This window comes from Callorhinus ursinus, unplaced genomic scaffold, assembly GCF_003265705.2.
Source record: "Callorhinus ursinus isolate GAN/ISIS: 27379988/994484 unplaced genomic scaffold, GSC_fseal_2.0 scaffold109, whole genome shotgun sequence".
Classification (NCBI taxonomy): domain Eukaryota; kingdom Metazoa; phylum Chordata; class Mammalia; order Carnivora; family Otariidae; genus Callorhinus; species Callorhinus ursinus.
The window spans coordinates 92590-119920 of NW_027397171.1; the positions used below are offsets into that span (position 1 = coordinate 92590).

The 27331-nt window shown below is 44.3% G+C and overlaps 1 protein-coding gene across 1 annotated transcript in view; it reads left to right on the forward strand.

Moving 5' to 3' along the window:
- The first annotated feature begins 876 nt into the window (after positions 1-876).
- The window catches only part of ZKSCAN8 (zinc finger with KRAB and SCAN domains 8), a 35418-nt gene continuing 8963 nt past the window's right edge, over positions 877-27331 (forward strand). Inside the window, exons 1-7 of the mRNA XM_025858520.2 lie at positions 877-1043; positions 9593-10112; positions 10726-10870; positions 13204-13295; positions 13601-13724; positions 14326-15255; positions 25058-25086. Of these exons, the coding sequence (XP_025714305.2) occupies positions 9696-10112; positions 10726-10870; positions 13204-13295; positions 13601-13724; positions 14326-15255; positions 25058-25086 (1737 nt within the window). The 5' untranslated portion in view covers positions 877-1043; positions 9593-9695. The remainder of the gene's footprint in view (positions 1044-9592; positions 10113-10725; positions 10871-13203; positions 13296-13600; positions 13725-14325; positions 15256-25057; positions 25087-27331) is intronic.

Sequence of the window (27331 nt, forward strand, 5' to 3'; positions counted from 1 at the left end):
TTAACACAACGGAGATATAAAGTGTGCACTAACACCTAAGTAGGTGACTAATGTCAGCCTTCTGTGATCATCTCAAGTGACCTCAAAGAGATCCCCAAACAGGAAGAACCAGAAAACCAGTGAAGCACAGGCCTGCAAGGCACTAGTTTTGAACAATCCAATATAATAGAAACATAATGCATTAAGATGATGTGTAAATTAAGATTTATGTCTGTGGAAATCAGTAAATCTTAATTTTTACAACCGAACAAATTATACCTTCTGAGTCAAGGATTTGGAGAGCTGCTGGCTAGCATGCATACTCTTCCCGTTTTTGCATACAAAGCTAACAAGCTTGAGAGCAGTTCTTCAGAGCCATCTGAAACACTGTCTCCTTGGCAAGAGTCCTCAGTAACCTACTGAGATCATATATCTGCTTCCCCAACTTAGTGGTGTGAAAACTAGGGTCTACTAGCGAAGCGTCCCTCACAAATTGAGCATTCAAAAAGCTCAGCCGCAAAGCAGGTTTTGTAAGAGGTTGCAATTCAGTAGGATAGGAAAGGGCTGAACACATGTAATGATTCGCTGGGAATTTATACTCAATCACCATGATTTTTTTAACAAGACTATTACTCGGTGCCAAAGGGGATTCCAAAGGCTATGAACTGTGGCTGGCAGGAATTCCTCAAGCAACTGGCAGTCTATGCAGAAGCCCTGGAGGACAGCAAAGTGCCGGGGTCTCCAAGCGCTTGCAGGACCCGAGCCTGCACCCACCTTCCCCCTCCCGCCCGCGGACAGAGCGGCGCGCAGGCGCCGGCGACCCGGAGCCCTCAGCCGGCTGACCATAGAGCTTCCAGACCTCCAGGATTCCTAGAGAGCTTCCGGAAGTGCCTCGAGACAAGATGCGCGTTGGTCCATGTTGCGCCTCCGCGGGTTTGGAAGTTAGGGGCTGGAGGTCCCGGTCGGCTTGCCGCTGTCTGCGGGTTTCCTCCCCGCCCTTCCCCCGGGCGCGTCCGTCCTCTGCAGCCCGCCTTCCCCACCCCGGGCCGCCCCTGGAGCTCGCGGTGAGTAACGGTTCGGGCTCCGGGCGGAGGAGGGGAGCGCTTTGTGGCCAGACTAGGCCGCCGCTGGGGACGGGCCGGAGGGTCTGCAGAGGGGCCCAGACGCGGTGCGCCGCGGGCTGCAGGGGCGCCGGGGGTTGGACCCCCGCGGGCGCAGGCCTAGGCCGCGGCCCCAGACTCTCTACCAGGACTCGCTCCTGGGGGTTCGCTTTCTTCATCCCGCTGCTCTTTTTGTGCTGTTATCTGTCTTAAAATGGGAAACCGCCCCCACGTTATCGTTTATCCAGCTGCTTCCACCGCCTGAACTGTTTTTACTTAGCAATTTTGCATTTCCTTCAAAATACGATTTTCTCTTTTTTTTTTTCTTTAATATTTTGCTTTTGGAAGCCCTAATTATCCTTGGAAACCTACTTTTGCTCCTCTGCTCTTTGTAGTGTATTCAGAAAATGGTGGTGTATTGACTGGATAATTGTACAAAACACAGTTTTCACAATTTGGGGGTAATATGGAATTCAGCCTTACTCTAAATACTTACCTTGTTTAGGAAGGGTTACTGAGGTAGGTGCCTGGGAACTTCTGGAGGGGCCCCGTTTCCAAAACTCAAGTCACTCACGAGTCATTCTGTCGGGCCACAGGAAGACTGCCACTACCACCTCCGAGAACAATCCGGATTTCTGTGGTTTGGTTAGTTCAGTTAAGTGTATTTATGCAGTAATCATAGTTTTTACAAATGCATAAGTATTTTGAATTTGTGCTGTGGTTGAGTGTGAAATGTGGTCGATATTAAAACCGGCTTCTGCTCTTTGAGATAACTCTAAAGGACAATTTTTGCTTCATTTATTTTTTCTTGATCTTTAAAGCCTGAAAAATCACTTTCTTGTTTTATTTTCAGTTCCCAGACATCCCAGAGTAGACTTACTTAGTCCTAAGGAAGAAAACATTCCTTCTTACCTCTTAAAAAAATAATGCTTTAAAATATCTGAGTTGTGGGGCACCTGGGTGGCTCAGTGGGTTAAGCCTCGGACTCTTTTTTTTTTTTAAGATTTGATTAATTTATTTGTCAGAGAGAGCCCACAAGTAGGGGGAGCCGCAGGCAGGGGGAGAAGCAGGGAGCCGGATGCAGGACTCAATCCCAGGACCCTGGGATCATGACCTGAGCTGAAGGCAGACGCTTAACCACTGAGCCACCCAGGCGCCCCGAGAATTATTTATTTATAAAGATTTTATTTATTTATTTATTTGAGAGAGAGGGAGAGTGTTTGTGCGCACACACAAGCAGCGGGGAGGGGCAGAGGGAGAGAGAGAGAAGCAGACTCCCTGCTGAGCAGAGAGCCCTTTGTGGGGATCATGACCTGAGCTGAGGGCAGATGCTTAACTGACTGGGCTACCCAAGCACCCCTATTTATTTATTTGAGAGAGAGAGCTCATGGAGGAGGGGCAGAGAGAGAATCTCAAGCAGACTCTATGCTGAGTGCAGAGCCCTCCCCAGGCTCAATCTCTCCACCCCTGAGATCAGGAGTCCCACACTTAACTGAGCCACCCGGGTGCCCCTTGACCTGGTATTCTTAAAAGAGGATGTAAGAAGCAGTCCTTACCCATAAGGTGCTTACCAATTTAATGCAGATGTGTATACATGAAACTGAGAGGAAGGTAAATAATAGACTAATTTTTGTAGTCTGTATCTTTGTACTTGATTAGTTATAGGTTGTAATTGTCAAAAACTTGATTGGAGAGGGAAGAGACTAAAAAGTGGAAAAAGAGCTACTAAAAAGAATAATCAGGGTGGGGAATGGACAAGACTGGTTGGCTGATTTGGTGTAAATTATGAACAAAGCTGGTAATTAGATGACTTCTATCGGTCTCACTATTGAGACTATTTAATATCATTTAATATGTTAATTATTTAATATCTTAATATAAAGTTCTTGAATGGTGCACACTTAACATTGAAGTATTTTTTAGCTAGTGTTGATAAGGATTGATTATAAGACGGAAGATGGCCAGTTTTTCAGTAAAGATGAACGTTGGCTTTAAGGAAATTCAGACAACATGGGGAAACTATGCAGCATCACATTCTAAACAATTAGAACTTAAAATTAATGTCCCATGGTAATGATCTTTTAAGTTTTTAAAACATAAGTAGCTATTTTAAGAACATTTAAGAATTTATTAAATTTTAATTGACTTAAAAAATAAATTAATTTAAAACCATGGATATTGGGCGCCTGGGTGGCTCAGTTGGTTAAGCCACTGCCGTAGGCTCAGGTCATGATCCTGGAGTCCCGGGATCAAGTCCCACTTCTCCCTCTGACCCTATCCCCTCTCATGTGCTCGCTCTCTCTCTCATTCTCTCTCTCAAATAAATAAATAAAATCTTTTAAAAAAAAATAAAACCGTGGATATTAATCCTGGCTGTTCAAAACAAAATTGATTACCCCTTGTCTCAAACTCTCCAAAAAATCTCAACTTCTTGCCCAGATTCACTCTTCCCTCAACTCTCACTATTCCAGGAAATTTCCCCACTTCTCTACAAAATTGCAGATATTTTTCACATGGTCCAAATATAGGACTTACCACACTATGTAGAGTACTGTAAATGTGTGCCCATGGCCATGGTTTTCTTGCAAATGTTTGTGGCAGTGACCTTTTCCTCTGTATGTCTTTTTTTTTTTTTAAGATTTTATTTATTTGACAAAGAGGGAGCGCACAAGGGGGAGCAGGAAAGGGAGATGCAGGCTCCCTGTCGAGTAGGGGTCCCAACGCAGGGCTCTATCCCAGGACCCTGAGATGACTTGAGCCAAAGGCAGCCACTTAACTATCTGAGCCACCCAGGCGCCCCCCTCTGTATGTCTTTTTAAGCAAGAAAGTTGCATTACTTATATGTATTCCAGAAAGATCACAATGGCAGCCCTGCAGACGGTGGAAAAGAGCACAACCAAAGGCAGCTTATCCCAAAGCAGTTGGCAAGAGACATGCAAGATAAAACCACAGACCTATGGTCTACAAAGAAAGAGGAGAGACAGGCCCTTAGAAGGAAAATCAGAGTACATCTATATACTTCCTGACATAAGTCTTCAAAGCAGTGGCTTTTTCAGGAGTATATTTTTTTCTGGAGGAGGGGAAGGGTGGGGTAGGGTTTCTGCGATCACATGAAAACAGAATTTCTCTCTAGAAAAAAGTCCATAGACACAAAAGTTTATAGTCAATTTCAGCAGAGTTCACAGACCTGACACCCATCCAATAACTTCAGGAACATTAAGAACCCTTACTTAGAGGGGGGCGCCTGGGTGGCCCAGTCGTTAGGCGTCTGCCTTCGGCTCAGGCCATGATCCCAGGGTCCTGGGATCGAGCCCCGCATCAGGTTCCCTGCTCCACAGAAAGCCTGCTTCTCCCTCTCCCACTCCCCCTGCTTGTGTTCTCTCTCTCGCCGTGTCTTTCTCTGTCAAGTAAATAAATAAAATCTTTAAAAAAAAAAAAAGAACCCTTACTTAGAGGGGTGCTTGGCTGGCTCAGTGGGAAGAGCATGAGACCCCTGATCTCTGTATTGTGAGTTTGAGCCCCATGTTGGGTGTAGAGATTACTAAAAAAATAAATAGAAACTTAAAAACAAAAACAAACCCTTACTTAGAGAGTGTGGACAGAAGAGGAAGAAAATTTCTTTAAAATTAGACAAGGCTGGGCGTCTGGGTGGCTCAGTTGGTTAAGCGACTGCCTTCGGCTCAGGTCATGATCCTGGAGTCCCGGGATCGAGTCCCGTGTCAGGCTCCCTGCTCAGCGGGGAGTCTGCTTCTCTCTCTGACCCTCTTCCCTCTCGTGCTCTCTATCTCTTCTTCTCTCTCTCAAATAAATAAATAAAATCTTTAAAAATAAATAAATAAAATTAGACAAGGCTGGGGGTTGCCTGGGGGGCCCAGTTGGTTAAGCTTCTGCCTTTGGCTCAGGTCCTGATCCCGGGGTCCTGGGATCAAGTCCGCATCAGGCTCCTTGCTCAGTAGGGAGCCTGCTTCTCCCTCTGCTTGCCTCTCCCCCTACTTGTGCTTACTCTTTCCCCCACCCTCTCTCTCTGACAAATAAAATATTTTTTTAAAAAAGAGCCTGCTTCTCCCTCGGCCTGCCGCTCCCCCTGCTCATCCTCTCTCACTCTCTCTGACAAATAAAATCTTAAAACATATATATATATTTTGGTAGCACCTTAATCTGCTTGGGGTGGTGGAGTACAGAGTGGGGGTGATAGGGAAGACCTCATGAAAAAGGAACTAGGTAAGCTCAGACTTTTAAGTTAGAGTTGAATAGTCTCAACTAGACCAGGATTTATCAACCTTGGCATTGACACGGAGCCAAATCATCCTTTGTGGGGGGGGGGGGGTCTCTGTTATGCATTGGAAGATGTTCAGTAGCATCTCTGGCCTCTACCCACTGGATACTAATAGCGTACCTTCCCTTCAGTTGTAACGTGTTTTCAGACATTGTCAAATATCCCTGGGAGAAGGGAGCAAAATTGCCCCCTGTTGAGAACCACTGAGCTAGAGTAAAGAGCTCTGTAGCAGAATGGAGGTTTAAGAAAGCCATGTTTGGAAAAAGCTATGGGAAGGTGAGCTTATAGCAGATAAAGGTAGGCAGGTTTACGTACCATAAAGGGCCTTGCATATTGTGCTGAAGAGTTGGGTTCCCAGTTGAAAGATTTTAAAGTGATGAGTTGTATTACATATTTGTTAAAACAGTCTCTCTAGCAGAGTATTAATTTCATAGGGTAACATACTATATAACAAAGTATCACAAGCTTGGTGGCTTAACAGCAGAAATCTATTCTCTCTCAGTTATGGAGGCCAAAAGTCCAAAGTCAGGGTGTTGACAGGGCCACGCTCTCCTGGCTTCTGGTTGTTACTGGCATTCCTTGGCTTGTGGCTTTGTAACTCCTGATCTCTGCCTCTGTAGTCACATAGCTCTCTTCTGTGTCTGTCTTCACATGACTCTCTCTTTGTCTCAGTTTCTGTGTCTCTTCTCTTCTTAAAAGTACACCAGTCATACCGTATGAAGCCCTGCTCTACTGCAGTGTAACCTCATCTTCACTTGATTACATCTGCAAAGACCCTACTTCTAAATGAGGTCACATTCACAGGTATCAGGGGTTAGGACCTCAGCATATCTTTTGGGAGGATGCAGTTCAACCCACAACAGGCAGCAATGTGGAACACAAATGGGATACAAGAATAACCAAAGGCAGGGAGACACTTAACCACTGCAAGTGCAGGCAAGAGGTGATGTCTGTGACCAAAGATAAAGGCCACAGGACTTATCCCACAAAGAAATAGGACCCTGTTACTGAACTCTTTGGACCTCCAGGTTTATCTAAACCTTGCTCTTTAGCAAATACAGATATATTCTGTGTTAGGTATTATAAATAATAGTTTTTGAATGTTCGTCAATTCCATCAATAAAATAAAAGACATAGATCTATACTCATGGGGAACATACAGTTAAGTTAGGAAGTCAAAACTTCTTTGCAACTAATAATATGTAACTACAGGAAAAGTATCATTAATAAACACTTTAAAAAAACAAGTTATAAATCTTTTGTTCTATGAATATGGTGAAATGAGAGAATACATTTTCCAATTTTGTATTAGCATTATATTCCTAAAATAAAAATCACTTGAACATCACAAATAAAGTGATAAGCATTTATGCAACAGAGATATAGAGTAAGAGGGCAGTCACTTCCAAATGGAGTCATCAGAAAAGGATTTTACTTTTTACTTTTTTTTTTAAGTAAGCTCTACACCCAGTTTTGTGCTTGAACTCACGACCCTGACATCAAGAGTCACGCGCTCTTCCGACTGAGCCAGCCAGGCTCAGTCGGAATCCTAAGAAAGGATTTTCAAGGAGAAAACATTTTATTTTGTCCTTTAAGAATAGATAGTAAAAGGCGAAGATTTATATGATCTGAAGAGAAAGAATAGGTAGTTTGGGCACTAATGAAAGCAATCAGAGAAGACTTGAATAAATGGAGAGACAGATTGTGTTTATAGAATGGAAATTAAAATGTCAGTGAGCTATAGATTCAGCACAAATCCTGTTCCAGGGTTTCTTTTTGTAGGAATTTATATCAAAAGTCAATGGAATTATAAAAATCAAAACAATTTTGATAATATACCATAAAGTTTCAGGGCTCTTAGTACTTGATTTCAAGATTTTGAAAGCCACAATAATCAAGACAGTTTTGTTTTGGTGAAAGGATAAAGGTATAGATCAATGGAACAGAATAGAGGTTCCAGAAATAGACCCACACATATATGGTCAATTGATTTTTGACAAAGATGGGCAAAGATAATTCAGTGGGTAAAGAGTAACCTTTTCTGCAAACAGTGCTGGAACATTTTGGTATCTTTGTGCAAAAAAAAAAATGAACCTCTGTCCACACTTCAAACTCTGTGCAAAAATTAACTCAAAATTTGGGGTGCCTGCCTGGCTGACTCAGCAGGCGAAGCATGCGACTCTTGATCTTGGGGTCATGAGTTTGAGCCTCAGGTTGGGTGTAGAGTTTACTTAAAAAAAAAACAAACCTCAAAATGGATCATAGATCTAAGGTAAGACTAAAACTATAAAACTTTTAGAAGAAAACAGGAGAAAATCTTTGTGACCGTGGATTAAGCAAAGGTTTCTTAGATATGACACCAAAAGCACAATCCCTAAAAGAAACAAATTGACAAATTCTATTTCAAAAACATTATGAATTTCTATTCTTTGAAAGGCACTTCATTTCTGTTATGAAGAGGAGGAAATATTTGCTAATCATATATCTTATGAAGGCCTTGTATCTAGAATATGTAAGGAATCCTCAAACTCAAAATAGAATCTAATTTTTTTTTTTTAAGATTTTATTTTTTTATTTGACAGACACAGCGAGAGAGGGAACAGAAGCGGGGGGGGGGGGGGGGGGGGGGGGAGAAGCAGGCTCCCCGCCGAGCAGGGAGACCAATGCCAGGCTGATCCCAGGACCCTGGGATCATGACCTGAGCCGAAGGCAGACACTTAACGACTGAGCCACCCAGGTGCCCAAAATAGAATCAATTTTGAAAACAGGCAGAAGTTTTGAGCAGATACTTCACCAAAGATCTACGGATGGCAAATAAACATGTGAAAGGATGCTCAACATTATTGGACAGAAGGAAAATGCAAATTAAAACCATAGTGAGAGAGCAGAGAGTGGTTAAAAATAAAAGCAAATAAATAATAAAACCATAGTGAGATACCATTACACATTCAGATATCTAAAATTAAAAATAAAACAATATTAAATGCTTGTCAGGAAATGGAGTAAGAAGCAATTCTCACATATTACTAGTGGAATGCAAAGTGTTACACCCACTTTAGAAAACAGTTTTGTAGTTTCTTATAAAGTTATACATATACCTACCATATGACCCAGCAATTTTACTTTTAGACATTTATCCAGGTAAAATGAAAACATGTTCAAACAAAAACTCATATGCAGATGTTCATAGTGGCTTTGCTTGTAATCATCAAAAACTGAAAACGATTTGAGATATCTCTCAACTGAGAATGGATAAACATACATCCATATAAAGAATAAACTACTGATACATGCAACAACATTGATGACCTCATGTATTATGCTAAGTGAAAGATGCCAGACTCAAAAGACTACCTACTGTATGATTTTATTTATAAAACACTGTGGAAGGTCATTAGTGTGTGGGAATAGACTTTGGGGTTGCAGGTGTGGTTAGGGCATTTAGGTTCCTTGGAGAGGCAGGATCAGTGCTCCAAAGAGAGTTGTAGAGGGAGGTAAGGTGCACAGTGGAAGTGATTAGCCTTGAGACAGGAGGGAAGATGGAGAGCACAGTAGGATAATGACTTACGTGGAGAAGAGCCTTTGGTGTTAGGACAGTTCTGGACAATACCTTGAACTAGATTATATAGAAATTAGTCTCAGGGCACCTGGGTGGCTCAGTCGGTTAAGCATCTGCTTTGGCTCAGGTCATGATCCCAGAGTCCTGGGATTGAGCCCTGCATCAGGCTCTCTGCTTGGCCGGGAGCCTGCTTCTCCCTCTCCCTCTGCCCCCTGCCCCCCAGCTTGTGCTCTCTCTGTGTCAAATAAATAAATAAAATCTTTAAAAAAAAAAAAAAAAAAAGAAAAAGAAATTAGTCTCTGTTGAGTGTGAGGGTTAGGTTGAGAGCTGAAGTGTGTAGAAACAGTATAGATGGTGTAGCAAATGCTGAAAGAGTTAAATCAGCATCACTGAGGGCCAGCTGAGGTTAAATGCAGAACTTTAGTTAGACCCGGTCTACATGGTTTCTTGACTTTGTGTGCTGTATTCCACATCCCCAAGGAGAGGAAGCAGAAGGAAGGGAATATTCCCCAGATGGGGGTTTGGCAGAAAGCTAAGGAGGTAAGGAGTTACTTCTGGAACAGTGGAGAGGATCACTTAAATGATTTGAGCCATGAGGTACATGTTGTGGTAAGGAGTTTGTTAAGATGTCGTAATGTATTACTATGATCTTTGACTTGCTTTAATATTGTTTGACAGTTTCTCTACCCCAAGAATTGCCCTTATTGAAGGCTCCGTGGAAGGTTCTTAAGAAGATAAAGAAGGTAGTGGAAACAAGCCTCCTGAGCTTTTCCAGCCCTAAATGGCAGCAGAATCAAGAAAGTCGTTAGCCCCATCCCCACCTGACCAAGCTCCTGAAGAAGACCTTGTAATTGTCAAGGTAGAGGAAGATCATGGCTGGGACCAGGAATCTAGTCTGCATGAAAATAACCCTCCTGGCCAAGAGCTGTTCCGCCTGCGCTTTAGGAAGTTATGCTACCAGGAGACATTAGGACCCCGAGAAGCTCTGATCCAGCTCCGCGCACTTTGCCATCAGTGGCTAAGGCCAGATTTGAACACCAAGGAGCAGATCTTGGAGTTGCTAGTGCTAGAGCAGTTCTTGACCATCCTGCCTGAGGAGCTCCAGACTCTGGTGAGGGAACATCAGCTAGAGAACGGAGAGGAGGTGGTGACCCTGCTGGAGGATTTGGAAAGGCAGATTGACATATTAGGACGGCCAGTAAGTAGAAGGAGGTGTGCGTGCTGTGACTGGGAGGTCTGGAAGCGGGCTGGAGGGACACTAGCACCACAGCAGAATAAATTCTGGGCGTCCGTTTCTGTTGTAGGAGGATGAACATAGTTCTAGTGCACTGTGGCTTGTATTTGTGGAGTTCTTTTTCCGTGAAGGCTGGGTGTACGTTTTTTATCCTAATAACATCCTTTGCAGCTATTACTGTTCCTGTTTGCCAGATGGGAAACCAATATGTAGAGAGCTTAAGTTACTTGAATTACTCTCAGCACTCATAATTAAAGGTAGATCTGAAACCAGAGCTCAGGTTTCTTCAGTGTTACCAAAGTTTTTTCTACCAAATAGCACTGCTTTAAGTTTCTGTTTATCATTCTTCCCATGCCTTGCGAGTGCAAAATGGCAGGAAGGGCATCAGCAGAAATGATGCCTTTCTGTTCTGTGCTAATGAGCTCATTTGTGTTCTCACTGCCTGTGGGAAGTAGATGAAATTCTACTTCTTCCTTTTAACAAGCACATATCCCTAGAGATGTGCTCTTGATCTTAATGTTGTTTGCTTCCTTTCATGAAGGAGTTTCTTGTAATGCATCTGTCCCATTGTTTTCAGGTCTCAGCCCGTGCACATGGACATGGACGTGGACTCTGGGAGGAGGTGGTGCATTCAGAGTCTGCACCAGAGCTTCCAAATACTCCGCTCCGACCTGGGGCAACCCAGCACAGATCTCCAGTGCCCCAGGGGCCACAAGAGAGAGGTGAGGGGCCAGATTTCATTGATGAGGAGGGAGAAGGAGAAAAGAAAGTGCCTGTTGAGTTCCTGGAGAACTAGGAAGTAGAATTTCTGTTACAGACCAGTCCTAAGATCTGCGTTTGAATGTTTAGGCTTCAGATACAGACTGTCCGTCCCATTGGTAAATTCACGAACAAATTAAAGACTTTGGGGATTTTTACATCTTCACACATTTCTGTTATCCCAGTGTAGTAACAACATAGGCGTTTTTGAGGTTTTGCTGGTATCATGCCACTTTGTAACTTTCAGTACATAATTCCTCACACAAGAACATTTTCTTGGATAGCCACAATAAATGCATCACAATTAGGAAATGTAATGCTGATACAGAAATACTCTGGTCCACAGTTCATATTTCTGTTTTGCCAGTTGTCCCAGTAATGCTCTTCCAGAGTCCAGTCCAAGATTACCCTCTGCAGTCAGTTGTCATGTTTCTTTAGACTCCTTTAATTTGGAATAGTTCCTCAGCCTTTCTTTGCCTCTCATGACTTTGACATTTTTGGTGAGTACAGGTTGGTTATTTTATAGAATGGCTGCAATTTGGGTTTGTGTAATGTTTCCTTATGTGTAAATTCCAGTTGTGCACGTGTGGCAGGAGCACCCCAGAAGTGCTGTTGCCTCCTCCGCCGTGCCAGAGGAATTTGTCCTGTTACTGGTGTTGGTATCTTTGATGACTTGGTTAAGGTTATTCTTGCTAGGTTGATCACTGTAAAGTTATACTGTTTTTCCCTTTATAATTAATAAGTAATTTGTGGAGAGATACTCTTGAGTGTGTTTATTATTGTTTATTTATTTTTTTTAAAGATTTTATTTATTTGACAGAGAGATAGCAAGAGAGGGGAACACAAGCAGGGGGAGTGGGAGAGGGAGAAGCAGGCTCCCCGCCGAGCAGGGAGCCCAGTGTGGGGCTCGATTCCAGGACCCTGGGATCATGACCTGAGCTGAAGGCAGACGCTTAACGACTGAGCCACCCAGGCACCCCTTGAGTGTGTTTAAATATCTGGTCCTCATCAAACTTCTGTTGCTAAAACACTGTTTTGTTGTTTTTTTTTTTTAAGATTTTATTTATTTATTTGACAGAGACACAGTGAGAGAGGGAACACAAGCACAGGGAGTGGGAAAGGGAGAAGCAGGCTTCCTGCTGAGCAGGGAGCTCGACGCGGGGCTCGATCCCAGGACCCTGGGATCACGACCTGAGTCGAAGGCAGACGCTTAACGACTGAGCCACCCAGGCGCCCCTAAAACACTAGTTTTAATATTCATTGATGCTTCTTGACTGATTCAGTGATTACTAAGACAAAATGATGATTTTCTGTGTCATGCCTTCTACATTTATTTGTTATAATAGAGAGTGTTCCCTCCTCCCCATTTTATTAATTTGTCAGTATGGACTCATAAGTCCAGAAATAAAATATCTGTATCTGTCTTTATTTTGTTACCATCTTTATTTTGGTGCTTAAATTGTCTCCGATTTGGTCAGAGGAGGCTCCTTCAGTTTGGCTCCTCCGTCCTTTTGACATTTCCCCATAATTTTTTGAGAACTTCTTACCTTCTTGCAGAACAAGGTGTTCTAGCCTCATCTCGTACTTGCTCTGCATTTATTTATTTTTTTCACTTATGTGGTTTATAGCAGTTTGTTCCATATAAATGGATTTTTAATATTTCTAAAGAAGAAGCATAGAAACAGTTTCGGTTAGTAATAGGATTCTTGTCTAAAGTTCTAAAGCCTATTGTTAATTTTGGTATTGCAATGTCTGGTATTTGTAGGAAGCAGATAGTGGCAGTCATGGTAGACACTTCAGAAAGGTAATAGAGTTAATAGATATAAATTGGTTCTCATACTCCATTTGCCAAGAGATCAGGACCTAAAGAAACACCGTACAGAAGCACAAGGATTGAATGTAGCTTTGGTGGGAGAGAAAAAAATTGTAAAGCAATTCCTGTTAGGAAACCAGTACTCTATTTTTGACATGTAACTTCAGGCTGAGCAGGACATCAAAGTGCAGATGTCTTGTGGGCAGCCATAGTTATAGACCCAGAGCCCTCCCCCTGCCAAAAAAAGATTTTTTAAAAAGTTTGTTTAAGCAACCTCTGTACCCAACGTTTGAACACACGACCCTGAGATCTAGAGCTGCATACTCCACCTACCAAGCCAGCCAGGGGCCCTTCAGCATCTTATGTGCAAAATCTCTGAAATGCATATGTTCTGAAATACAAGCGTCTTTGGAATGGGTTAGTGCTGGCTGCTGCAACTGTGGGACAGGGCTAGTCTCACTCAGCTCCTTTCTCCTCTCTCAGCCATCTCTGCTTCTCAGAGTCCTACCCCTTCCCAGAAGGGAAGTCCTGGAGACCAGGAGATGACAGCAACACTTCTCACAGCAGGGTTCCAGGTGAGTTGTACTGCTGCTCGCTGAAACCCCGTGGCCCTGCTTGGCAGTGTGGGTGGCATCCCCCTTTATGTCTGGACTCTCTGTAGCAGTACTGGCCAAGAACTTGCTCCAAATTCTTTTTGCATGATTCTTGATTATCCCCCAGTAAATCTGGTGCATTTCCGTCTTCTTCCCAGCTTCTTTAGATCCCTTTACACAGTACGTTCCCCCCTCTCAATCCTCTCCAACCCTGGCAGATCTCTGGCACTGTGGGCTGGAGCTGTGGAACAGTCCCAGTCCCACGTGGGGATTTTGTTTTGTTTCAGACTTTGGAGAAGATCGAAGACATGGCTGTGTCCCTAATTCGAGAGGAGTGGCTTCTTGATCCATCACAGAAGGATCCCAGCAGAGACAATAGGCCAGAGAATTACAGAAACATGTTCTCCCTGGGTAAGGAGAGCTCTGGTTATTGTTATCAGTTAAGGTGTTTCATTTGTTATGTGATAGTAGCTCTGAACTTTCTGAAAGACATTGTTGAGTTTAAACTCAGGAACTAACAGAGAGAAACAGTGCTATAAAATGGACTTCAAACTTCCAGTCCAGGACTTACTTTGGGTACTATTCTGTATGCAGTTGGAGTCATTTCTTCTGCTCCCGGTCCCATGGGATCTTTACCTAGATGTTATCCTATTAGGCCTTTTGTGCTCCGCCCTTTTAGTGACTGCGGCTTTTTTCATTTCTGTCCCATTAGGTCCCTCAGCAGTTCCATATTCCTTCCCACTTCCCTGCTTCTTGTCAGGTGATCCCTTCCTTGCTTTAGTGCCCTCCCAACATCCCTCTTTCTTCATGGCACTTCTTCCCCATTTGGCCTGTGGTACTTCTGCTTGACCCTGCTTTCATCTCTCTCTCTATTATGGCAGTATTTGGAGACAGATGGAAGTTTTGTGTTTACTGCTAGTTTTCCATGTATATTTCCCTTATGTTCAATTTCTTTTTAACATAGAGAATGGAAAGTGACATTGGCTTAATGATTCTCACATTTTCATTTCAGCTGGTGAGACCAGGAATGAGAACAGGGAATTATCTTCGAAACAGGTAATATCTCCTGGAATCCAACCACATGGAGAGACAGCTGCCAAATGCAACGGGGATGTTATCGGGGGTCTTGAGCATGGAGAAGCCCGAGATCTTCTGGGCAGATTAGAAAGGCAGCGGGGAAATCCCACCCAGGAGAGACGACATAAATGTGATGAATGTGGGAAGAGTTTTGCTCAGAGCTCAGGCCTTGTTCGCCACTGGAGAATCCACACTGGGGAGAAACCCTATCAATGTAATGTGTGTGGTAAAGCCTTCAGTTACAGGTCAGCCCTTCTTTCCCATCAGGATATCCACAACAAAGTAAAACGCTATCACTGTAAGGAGTGTGGTAAAGCCTTCAGTCAAAACACAGGCCTGATCCTGCATCAGAGAATCCATACTGGGGAGAAGCCGTATCAGTGCAATCAGTGTGGGAAGGCTTTCAGTCAGAGTGCGGGCCTTATTCTGCACCAGAGAATCCACAGTGGGGAGAGACCCTATGAATGTAATGAGTGTGGGAAAGCTTTCAGTCATAGCTCTCACCTCATTGGACATCAGAGAATCCACACTGGGGAGAAGCCCTATGAGTGTGATGAGTGTGGGAAAACCTTCAGGCGGAGCTCACATCTTATTGGCCATCAGAGGAGCCACACTGGGGAGAAACCCTACAAATGCAATGAGTGTGGGAGGGCCTTCAGTCAGAAGTCAGGCCTTATTGAACATCAGAGAATCCACACTGGAGAAAGACCCTATAAATGTAAAGAATGTGGGAAAGCTTTCAATGGGAACACTGGCCTCATACAGCATCTGAGAATTCACACTGGGGAGAAGCCCTATCAATGTAATGAGTGTGGGAAAGCCTTTATTCAGAGGTCAAGTCTCATTCGGCATCAGAGAATCCACAGTGGAGAAAAATCTGAATCCATAGGAGTTTAGGAAAAAAACCACAATCATAGTTTGGGCATTATCCAACTTTAGAGAAACCACATGCTGGTGAGAGGTCTTTCAGTGTAGTAGAAAGTTTGTCATCATTGCAACCTCACTAGGGTCAGAATCGATAGTGGTGGTGGAGTTAGAATAGCTCTTCAGTAGTTTGGGCCAGTGCCTTGATGCAGGTGGATTAGCTTGACTGTCTTGGGAGGTGTCTGATGGAGTGGAGCTCCTGATGGTTTAATGTATCCTTTAGAAATAAAATAGCATTAGAGCAAGTTGCTTGTCGTGGAGGCACTTAATTTTGTCTTTTGGGTGAGTAGCTGTAGGTTTGAGAGAGGCTACTCCTCCTAGTTCCTCTGCTTCTTCCCATCTCCTGTGACCCTCTTCCCCCATTCATTCCCCTGAGGGTCACTTGTGCTCCAAATGTGATTTGAGAAGCTACTTTAGAGTTTGAAGCAGCCTCTGTGTGAGACTTATTTTGTATTTAGCTTTCTAAGAACCTAGTTATAGGGAAATTTTTAGACACTTAATGTATTTATGCTTAAGTGTGTGTTTTGTTTTATTCTAATGTTCCTGATAGTCAGTGGAAAACCGTATTCCCACGCAAACTCAGAATGCTATATTTTTAACAGCACTCCAGCATTTTTCTTCATATATCACCTTCACTGACTCCACTGAGTCATTGAACATCCATACGTATCCTTCACCACCCCCAGCCCCAGTACCTGTGTCAGCAAAGGAAGTGATGGTTGTGGGAATGAAGCAGAGAAAGAGGTGAGTGGAGACTCAGCCTGGCTGCTCTTGAGCTCGGGTGGTTGTATGTTCTGGTGACTTCTGGCTCTCCTTTCCACCTTCCCACTGAACACTGTGGTGGCACAGAGGTGGTAACATTATCCCAGTTACAGCATCACGTGGGAGAAAGGGGAGACAGGGGTGCTTGAAGAAGACCTAAAAATCCTTACAAAGAATGTATACGCAGCCCTCTGGCCCATTATAGTACTGCCCTCTCAGGTTCTTACCAGTCTGCGCAAACCCCTGACCAGATGGTCTGTCACTCTTGTCATTACCCTGGTCCCACCTTGTTAGATGGCCTTAGCACCTCACCCTTCATTCCTCATCTGTTTCTTGCCATGAGCTTTCTGTGTCCACAGTGGTAATCCGTCCAGTACTTCACCTCACAGCTCCTCATCCTTCTGAATTCTGGTGTGCTCCATCTGTAATCCAGCAGAGACACAGTATTAACTCGTCATCGCTGGGCACTATCTTTCTTGGAGGCTTTCAGTATACCAAGGGATATTATTATATAAGGTGATGAGGCTGGTTTAAGGAACACACCAGAATTTATGCATCCAGACATGGTTTGTCCTTTAAATTCGGCACTTCTGGTTATTCCATTAGTGCTACTGCTCCTCCAAATATTTGGAAGACTTTTACCCTTGAATAACATCTCATTTTTGACTATTACCCACTTGTTCATCACATTTGGAATGGAGTTACTTTTGGCTTTTTTCCAAAATCAGCTTTCAAAATTGGAATTGATTCCATTAATCCTGTTCAGAAGAATAGGATACATGCCAAGAGAAGTTACACAATTTCACACTGTTCTAAACAGGAACAACAATTAACACGTATTGATGGTTTTCAAAAGGTCATAAAATCTTTTAGCATAAAGGTCTGCCTTTTGGATCATAAATTCCTTCTCTGTAAAATCCCTTCTCTGCCCCACTGTGGCCCACCCTGATCACTAACAACATCAAAGTTACTACCCCTGTTTCATTGAGTCATTAATACCCACCTATCATTTGCCATCCTGGTTTCCTTGGTTAACTTTTTCAAAACAGTGCTTTCCATTATCTTTTGTTTTCTTACTCTCTCTCTTTTTTTCTTTTGGCCTGTAGATTCCCTTGTACTCAAAGGGAATTCCATTCTTCATTCCCTTGTACTTGAAAGTTCAAGAAACCAGAAACAAATCTGGTTGTCTCCAGATCCTTGCTCTCTGCTTCAGTTGTGCCTTACCCTCTGTAAGGTACCAGTTCTGCCTGAGGCCAGTGCTGCCTGTGTGCAGATACTATATATGATGGGTACATCGTCAGAGGGAAAATATGTGCACACATACACATAGTCCTCCCATGTAGTTCCGAGGAACACTTGTCTTCTATTCCAGTGGAAGCTCTCAGAGCAACATGTGAAAATGACTATAAGTATACCAGCTAACATCTCTCTACTCACGGTAATGTGTAGCCACATTACTTAAATCTATAATTACTGAGCATCTGGCAGAAATTCAAAGAAAATAATATATGCCCAGAAAGATTAGTGTGATCCTGGGATGAATGAGGAAAGACCGTGACTTGAAAGAACTATCGAGGTTAGTTCAGCCCACATGTAGAAATAGCCACGTAGTGTAAGAGTAGAAAAGGCTGTTGTTTCTTTGGGGGCCTACGTAGAAGTCCATTCTTGGTCTCCACTTCTCACTCTTTGCACTAGAGTGTTATTGATCCATCTTTATGACCTTGAGCTCCTGACTGAGTGATGTGTGCTAAGTTCCTTTATATCCTGCAGACTCTGTTTTTATGCTCTTAATCTGAAATGAACTGTTCACCAGTACTTTCTCCTCCCATCATGATCTCATTTTAGGGCCCAGCATGATAAAGTGGTTCTTCTGTAACTCTGCTGCCATCCAACTTAGTCCTAGAAGACGCATCTTAGGTTTCAAAGATTTCCGCCATTGAGCAAGGTGGCAGCGCTAGAATGTGGTGGATGATTCCCACACAGAGCAGTTAGCTTTACTCTTGGTCCTGAGACTCTAAATAGTAATAGCTGACATTTATTAAGCACTTACTGTGTGCCAAGCCCTATGCTAAGCATTTTTCATGGTTTGATAGATAGTATATCCCGCATTTTATAGATGAGGAAATAGGCTTAGAGGGGTGAGTGAGTTGACCAAGGTTCTGGAGCTGGGAAGTGACAGAGCAGGGACTCTGCCCTACAGGGTCAGATTCTCGAGCCTGTGCTGCTGACCCGTGTGCTACCATGTCTCTAATGAACACCCTGACCCTGGCCAGCCATCTGGAAATTCTGAATCCCTGGCCATAAGAGCTACTGGGGAAGGGAGTGCACAGTATAATATAGTACAGATCCATTGCAACTATTGGATAATTGGTTGAAAATGTTATTTTAGTTGATACTTTTGATGCTCTGTAGTACTAGAAAGCTAAATGGTACAAGTAAAACATGTTTAAAAGAGTAACTGAGAGGATAAAGCAATAATGTACAGATTCAAGTACATTTCTCTCTAAAAACTGCCCCAGGGAACTAGAATTGTGGAGGGAAATGAAATATCCATGTGCCGTGCCAGGCCAGGCATATGGTCAGTTGGGATGACAGTAAAATTTACCTACAGCATAAAATGTGGAAACCCTTCAGCTTCACTGCCCATTCCCAACTGCCATTCTGTTTTTCTTCCGTCATTCATGGTTTTTCAAATGTACCATCCATCGCTCCATCCCATTTTCTCATTACTATACTCTTGAAACTTCTTACTGGCTTTTGTACTCAGTATTCCACTGAAGTGTCCTGTGGATCAATATCAATGCCTTTTCTTAGTTCTTGTCCTTGATCTGTATTTCACCCTGTTGAGTTGACCCTGCAACTCAGGAATTCTCTTCTTTGGCTTGTGGGATCCTTTTTGGTCATTTTCCTCCCAGTTTCTAGCTTTATTGGTCTTTTTCCTCCTCTCCACGGAAAATAACCTTCATGTCTTGATTTTTCCAGTATTTTTTCTGTACTCACTTCTATTCATTTTGATTGTTTATGCTTCACTGTATTTCAGTAACTTATTTCCCACCCTGGGGTCAGACACCGACACGACTTGGTATTCGAAAACAGACCTCATCACTCTTGTCCCCCAGCTGCCATTTTCCTTTTAAATAGGCATTATTGCTTAACTTCTTTACCCTGAATAGACTCACTGCCCTTCAGATTTCTTTTTTTTTTTTTAAGTGGGCTCCATGCCCAATGTGGGGCTCAATCTCAGGACCCCAAGATCGAGTCCTGAGCTCTCCTGACTGAACCAGCCGGGCGCCCTGTCCTTCATATTTCTTATTCCCGTCTTGTAGTTGTCTTTGTCTTTTTCTGCTCTCCACTTGACATTCCAGGTCTTAGTTTTCTCCATGAGGCTGGATCTTTTACATTTCTGCCAACCCCTTATAGCCTTCTGCAGATCCATATCATCCGACGCCCAGGAAATTGTAATTTCTGTTTTCCTTGCTTTCAAGATCCCCATCCTGTAATGCTTCTAAGGTGATCCTCCTCAGAATCCATTTTTAGTCCAGAACACTCAGCAGATGATTCTTATCAGAGCACTGGTATTCCAAGTTCTCTCATTATTTTGCCCTTCATGCTTAATCTGCCTCTGCCTCGTTCTCTGGCGTATTCACCTCGACTCATCTTCCTCACACTGTTGTCTTACAAGCCCTTGCCTCTGTGCCTTTCTCATGCAGCATCTTTTGCTTAGATTGTTTTTGGCCCCAGCTCTTGTTCATCACTCCCTTCAAGCCTAGCTTCTTTGTATCTTCTGAGTGAGCTCTCTCTGACTTCACTTCACACTGAGACCTCCCTTGTTCTGTGCTGCCTCAGCACTTATCCTTTGAGTTTGTACTGTGGTCCATGCACTTACTAATATGTTGCTTGTAATTATTTTCTAGCACTCTGTATTGTAGTTCACATTTGTATTTATTTCCAAAATTAAATTGTAAGCTCCTTGAGGGCAGGAATAATGACTTCTCCATTTGTATCTCTGCACCCCCTAGTGCCTAGTACAGTGCTGAGCACACAGTAGGTGTTTAATAAATGCTTGTCGAATCATTGTGTGGATTATTTATGGAGTTACCTACAGAAAATTTTAAGCTGTCTTCAAGGCTTATATGTTTCTTACCACTTTGTATGCAGATCTGTTTCTGTAGTACAGCTATAACTGCCTGTTCCTCAAACTAAGAATAAAAAAATCCAACTTCAGGGGCACCTGGGTGGCTCAGTTGGTTAAGCATCTGATTTTGGCCCAGGTCATGATCTCGGCGTCCATGGAATCAAGCCCCGCATCCATTGCAGCATTGGGCTCTGCGCTAAGTGGGGAATCTGCATCTCCCTTTCTCTCTCCATCTGCCCCTCCCCCTGCTCGCTCTCAGGCTCTCTCCAATAAATAAAAAAATTTTTTTAAAGGTTTTGTTTATTCATTAGAGAGAGAGACAGAGAGGAAACAAGCAGGGGGGAGTAGAAGAGGGAGAAGCAGGCTTCCCACTGAGGAGGGAGCCCGATGCGGGGCTTGATCCCAGGATCCTGGGATCATGACCCGAGCTGAAGGCAGACGCCTAACAACTGAGCCACCCAGGCACCCCTCCAATAAATAAAATCTTAAAAAAAAAAAAATCCCAACTTTAGGAGAATATATGCAAAAACTGAAATATGAAGCTCTCCATTTATTTGGCCAAATGTATTTATTCATTAAGGAAGAAAATAGGAATAAGAAACTAGAGACTACTGTGTTAAGATTATCATTGCAAAAGTGCTTGAGAATAGGCTTTTGTAACTGAGGCTTTTATATCTGAGGTTATATCCAGTGGTTCTCAACTGGAGAAAATTGGCAACCTCTGGAGATATTTTTGGTTGTACCATCAGTGGACAGTTGGGATGCTACTGACATCTAGCAGATAGAGGCTAGGGATGCTGCTAAATATCCTGCATGCCCAAACAGCCCTCACAACAAAAGACCTATCTGGCTCCGTATGTTTAATAGTGCCATGAGAAACCCTGGTCTAGATATATTTAAGGTATACAGGAGAAAGAAAAGAGATGAATACCAGCAGTGCGATCAGAAAAGTTAACTGGCAAACTTTAAAAGAGCCCTGTGTATATGTTTTATAGTATGTAAGATTAGAAAAGAAAAAGCCTTAAATGATGGGAGTTCACAGCAATATACAGGTTGGGGTGATGGTAAACCATAAAATGGTTGATGACGTTCTAAGGTTGCTTTCAGCATCAGATCTGCCTCCACTGTTGTTCCATCATTCTACCAAGTGAGTGTTCTAGGACTACAAGTCTAGTGCTAGCCTTCCCCATCTTGGTTCATTACATAGAACCAAAGATAAAATTTCGGCAGGGGGCCTCTAACTTATAAACGATTTAGCTTTGGGGACAACACAATCTTCAACAGCCCCTTGGGCAGTCCCTCTAGATAGAATTAACTATTCCAAGGAAGCCACAAGCCAGAAAGAGTTTGCCAAGTAAAACACCCACTTACAAAGGTTTTAGCAGACTGTTAAGGAGAAAATGTGATTTCCTATGGTTTAAAGGATCAAGAATATTCATCTTTTGTAGCTCTTTGGCACCTAAACAGGTTTGAAAAGGATCAACTTGAGATAGTTGGTTTCAGTGTGTAACACACCAAAGAAATAACTGCGTTTCTCTGTTGTGTTGAATTATTCATGGTCTATAGAATGCTAGGCTTGGAAGTGACTTGAAATTCTGTAAATGGAGATCCAGAGGGGCCTGTGGCTTGCACTGGGTCACCCGTTCAAGTTAGTGGTACAGATAGAGAATCTAGGCTTCCTGATGCTTTGCCCATTTCTTTTCCGGCTGTTTATACCCTCAGGTCTGACCCTTGTAATATGTTCTTAATTTGTACTCTGCCATGGGATGGATTCAGACTTAGTGCCTCCAACTGTAATGTTTCGTTTTAGGAACTACTTTTACCAGCTTGTATGTCCATACAAGTATGCTGACTGGTGTCTTGAGTTAAATTCTTCCAGAAATGGCTAGTTCGAGGGAGTTTGCGGTGTTATCACGGTCAAGTTTTGAAAGCCCTGGTCCCTCATCTTAAAGCACAGAAGATTTGCAGCTCTGGCTTTCCGAGCTCCTGCGGTCCCGCGTGTCGGTTTTAGGGATCCTGTTGGGCCCACCTCGAGATGTTCCAAAATTCAAAAGTCGTCCGTCCTACACTGGCAAAATCAGGACGCCCAAAGCTCGTTAAGGAGAGGCGCCACACAGGTGCCCGAGGCCGGAACCAGGTTGGGGCAGCTAGAGGGCCCGCCCGGAAGTTTTCGGGGGGCCGCCCCGGAAGTGCCGGGACTTCCGGTCCGTGTGCGGCGGCGTGGCGGGCGCTGCGCGGCGGGCACCTGCAGGCTGCCTCCCTCTCTCCGGGACCCAGTACGCGGGGGCCGGGCCGGCGGTCTTTGGGGCCGCGGGTGACGCCCAGGTGCGGCTGGCCAGAGGGGTTTTCTCGCGGTTCGGAGCTGCTTCCTCTCGGGGTGGTAAGCCTGGGCTTTGCTACGGCCTCCCGAGCTTTATTGAGTCCCCGCAGCACCGTGCCTTCCTGGTAGACCCTCAGCTCGCCTTTCCGGACGGAAGGGGGACGCGGCGGACGACTCGAAATGAGTATAGGAGGGGCTTCCCCTCCACTTGGCGTGCCCAGGGCGAGTCCTTCCGAATGCGGAGCACACGTCTCTTGCAGCCTGGCGGTAGTCAATCGCCCGTGCCCTTGAGCAGCCACCTCTCCGTCCACTGCCGCGCTGCCCTCCTCCCGGCGCGGGAGTGCAGTGGGACGCTGTCGGGGGAGAGTCCGTGGCACAGGCCACGCGGGCTACCCGGCCGGCGCTGTCACAGCCTTCTTAGCAAATTAGCGCCCCGTTTGCCTTCTCTCCCATCCCTTCGGCACTTTGTGTAACACCTATGGCAGTCTTTGCCTTTTCTGAGTAAAATAACGTTTCTTTCACAGAAGAAGGGTAACGGAAAAAGAGGCCCTTAAGAGGAATCTTACCGGCTTGCAGACTCCAAAACTGTGTGGCAGAAGTAGAGGGCTTGTTTTTGCTGGTTTTAAGAATTCTGTTACCAGAAAACTCCTGTCTCTCAGCTGGCTCCAGCAGCCCGGTTGACAGTGGCTGAGGCCAGTTTCTAACCATTAGGCCTGAGGTGGGCCAGGCGGCTCTGGGAGAGGGGCCAGCGTGGGGGCGGGTCGTCGCCGAGAACGTGGCTGAGTTGGATGAACCCAGACAGCAGCAGGGGAAGGGAGAGGTATTAAGTCCTCATAAAACGTTTAGTCTCTTACGTATGTGTCTTCTTTTTCTTCTATTTTTTGGGACATGTACGTCTAAACCTGTGATTGTGGCCAAATCATTTTAATCTCTCTGTGCCTGCATTTCCTCGAATGTAAACGAGGATGATAAAAAGCACCTGCCTAGAATTGTTATCAAGATTACATGAACAGTTTGTGATACATAAGTAGTATCTAAATATTTGTTGTCATTATTTCTTTTTCTCCATATCTCCCTGGGATGGGTCTGCTCTCTTGATTGCTTTGTTTATACAGTGATATATTCATGATTTCATGTGTTTAATTTTTTTCCAGGTCCCAGCTCTTGCATGCATTTAAGAAGTAATCTATCAAGAAATACCAGCCCCGGGAGCAAAGGGAGAACCACTGTCCCTCCAGCTCCTACCCAGGAATACACCATTGAAATATCAACTACAGGGACTCTTTACCCCGCAGGAGGGTAGTAAGTGTTAAACTTTGACATTCTGTGGTCTTCTGAAGGCTCTAGAAGTAAGGGACCTCGGGAGAAATTTTTTTTTTTTTTTAACTTATATAACAAGATCAGGGTAAGGGTGTTGTTATGAATTCAGAATCTGATTCAAAGTGAGGGTGGAGCAAGAGGGCACCCAGTGCACTGCTGCCATTTCCACAGTATGTTATTGTTCGAGAGTTCCATGTTTACTGCCTGTTGTCTGAGACATAAGTTGTGTATGTGTGCTCCATTTTTTACTTACCTTTGACTGCTTGTGGTGGTTTGTTTGTTTTTTTATCTTGCAGGAATTTTGATTCTCTGTATGGACCCCCAATGTATCAATCTTTTCATTCATTGCCTCTGGATTTGGGTTCATAATTAGAAAGGCTTTCTTATACTGAGGGTTTAAAAGACCTCCCACATTTTACCTCCCACATTTTCCTCTGGTACTTTTTATAGTTTACATTTTAACACAACTTCAATTTATTTGGAATATTTGCCTGAGTATAGACCAAGGAAGAAATCCAGTTTAACATTTTTCCAGATGATTACCTAGTTCTCACCATACATTTATTGAGGAGTCTCCTCATCTTTTTCTTACTGATTTAGTACCTTTATTCTATGCTAAGTTTCTCCCTCTGAGTGCATCTATTTCTGGACTTTCTATTCTGTACCATTTGTGTGTCTCCCTCACAGTAGGACACTGTACCACTGAGACTTTATAATCTGTTAAAGATCATTTAGAACAAGTGCTCCTTCATTACCCTCCTTTTTCAGTTTTCCCAGAGTCTTGCTTGTTTACTTATCTGTGTGAGTGTTAAAATCTACTTCTAAAAAAGTTTGTATTTTTATTGGAATAGTGTTAAATTTACAAATTAAGAAGTAATTTCTGAGTGCTAAGTGGAAGGATTTGGGAGTGCATAGATCTAGGTTCAGATTTCCTCTCTGCTGTGTGGTTACTTGTCCAACCTCGAAAAATCTGTCTCCTTTTCAGTTTTCATATATGTGAGAGAAGGACTGTAACGTCATCTTTGCGGGAGTAAAGGAGATAGGTATACAATGCCTTGTTTGAAGTCAACAGAACCCCGTCCGGTGCCCGGCTCAGGAACCACCGAGAGGGAACCTGCGGGGCCCTAGAGCGGCCCGTCCGGTGCGCGGCGCGGGTGTCTCTGTTCCCGCCCCGACGTCCGTGCTCCCAGAGCCTGGAAGGTGCAGGTGGCGCGTCGTCTCGTCCTTGCTCTCGGGTTTTGGGTGCGCCCTGAGGCAGCCCCGTTGGCTCAGCCGCGTGTCCTTTGCCGCCTCCGCCCGCTCCTCCTCGGCTCGGGGAAGGGGGGGTGCGCGTCCCGGCGACGTCCCCACGCCCCCGGCCGCCGCTCCTCTGGGGCAGCCGACCCTGCTTGCCCCTCTCACGGGGCTGAATTGAGGGTGCGGGGGGGGGGTGTCCTCAGGGGCCGTCCAGTGCGTGACAGCCCTCATAGCCGAGGGGCACTTGGCAGTTCTCTTGAGGTGTTCTTGAAAACTCTTTTTGCCTCAAAGAAAAAAGTTAGCTGAAACGCCTTTCTTTCGCATTTTTGGTGCATTTTCCCTCGCCCCGCGCGGCCCCTTTCTTCCGTTGAAAAGATGAGCGCAAACGCCTCTCCTTCTCGATAGCTTTTCTTCGGAGCTAAAAATGTTAACCCAAAGCTATCTGGTAACGGAAGGGTATTTGACACACATCTTTAGCTTAAGGTCATTTATTCAGAGAAAAAAATATGTTTGTGCTTTGTAGTTGCCTGAAGTGTCCGCAGTTTGGAGCTGGGAGGGGAAGAGGAGGCACCTGGCGGCGGGGCCGGGAGCCGGTAACTCCGGTGTGAGAAGCGGCAGGCCCCCGGGGCTGTGGGGAGGACCAGGGGTTCTGCACGTTTTGCTGATGATAGCAGCTTAGCCACGTGCCTCCCCGGTACCATGTCTTCCGGATTCTGGGCCAGAGTCCGAGTGTGTGAGCCCGACAGCAGCGAGGCCTTTGTCCGGGTTGCCCGGAAGCCGCTGTTCAGGGGACGTGACCCGGCAGCGTCACTGAGAAACGGTTCAGCCCCTACGCCGCGGAGGGCGGGGTGCGTGCGCCACACTTGTGGGGAAACCTCCCTACCCGCCCACGACGGGAAGGCAGCCAGACGCTTAAAAAATACTCGTTTGCGTAAAGAAACATTCGGAGACACAACCAACGAGTAAAAGTGCTTCCTTCCGGGGGTGGGAATCAGGAGGGTCATGGTGGAAATAAGACTTCCTGTTTGTCTTTTTAGAGAATTTTGACTTTTCAGTTGTATATTACCTATTCAAAAACAGACTCATTTTTTAATTTTTATTTTTTAACTCTTATTTAAATTCCAGCTAATTAACATACAGTGTTATAATTTGATACTCATCATGACAAATGCACTCTTTAATCCCCATCACCTATTTAACCCATTCCCCACGCCCCTCCTCTCTGGGTTCTTTGTAATTAAGGGTCTGTTTCTCGATTTGTCTCTTTCTCTTTTTTTCCCTTTGTTTTATTTCTTAACTTCCACCTATGAGTGAAATCCTATGGTATTTGTATTTCTGTAACTTACTTCACTTAGCATAGTACACTCTAGCTCCATCCCTGTCTTTACAAATGGCAAGATTTTGTTCTTTTTCTAGCTGAGTAATATTCCATTGTGTATATATGCACACACCATTTCTTCTTTACCCATTCATCAGTCAACGGATATTTGGGCTCCATAGTTTGGCTATTGTAGATAATGCTGCCATAAACATCAGGGTGCATGTATCTCTTTGACTCGGTGTTTTTATATTCCCCAGGTAAATACATAGTGCAATTGCTGGATCATAGGGTAACTCTGTTTTTAACTTTCTGAGGAACTACCATACTGTTTTCCAGAGTGGCTGCACCAGCTTGCATTCCCACCAACAGTGTAGGAGGGTTCCCCTTTCTCCATATCCTCATTAACATTTCTTGTTTCCTGACTTGTTAATTTTAGCCATTCTGACTGGTGTGAGGTGGTATCTCACCGTGGTTTTGATTTGAGTTTCCCTGATGATGAGTGATATTGAGCATCTTTTTTTTTTTTTAAGATTTATTTGTTTATTTTAGAGTGACAGCACAAGCAGGAGGGGCAGAGGGAGACGGAGCGAGAACTTAAGCAGACTCCACGTTGAGCAAGGAGCCTGACCCGGAGCTCAATCTCATGATACTGAGATCAGGACCTGAACCAAAACCAAGAGTCAGACGCTTAACTGACTGCGCCACCCAGGAGCCCCTTGAGCATCTTTTCATGTGTCTGTTGGCCACATGTGTTTGTTTTTTTTTTAAGTTTTAATTTTTTAAGATTTTATGAAGAGAGCAGGAGCTGGTGGGGAGGCAAAGGGGGAGGGAGAAGCAGGCTCCCCAGTGAGCAGGGAGCCTGATGTGGGTCTTAATCCCAGGACCCTGGGATCATGACCTGAGCCAAAGGCAGATGCTTAACT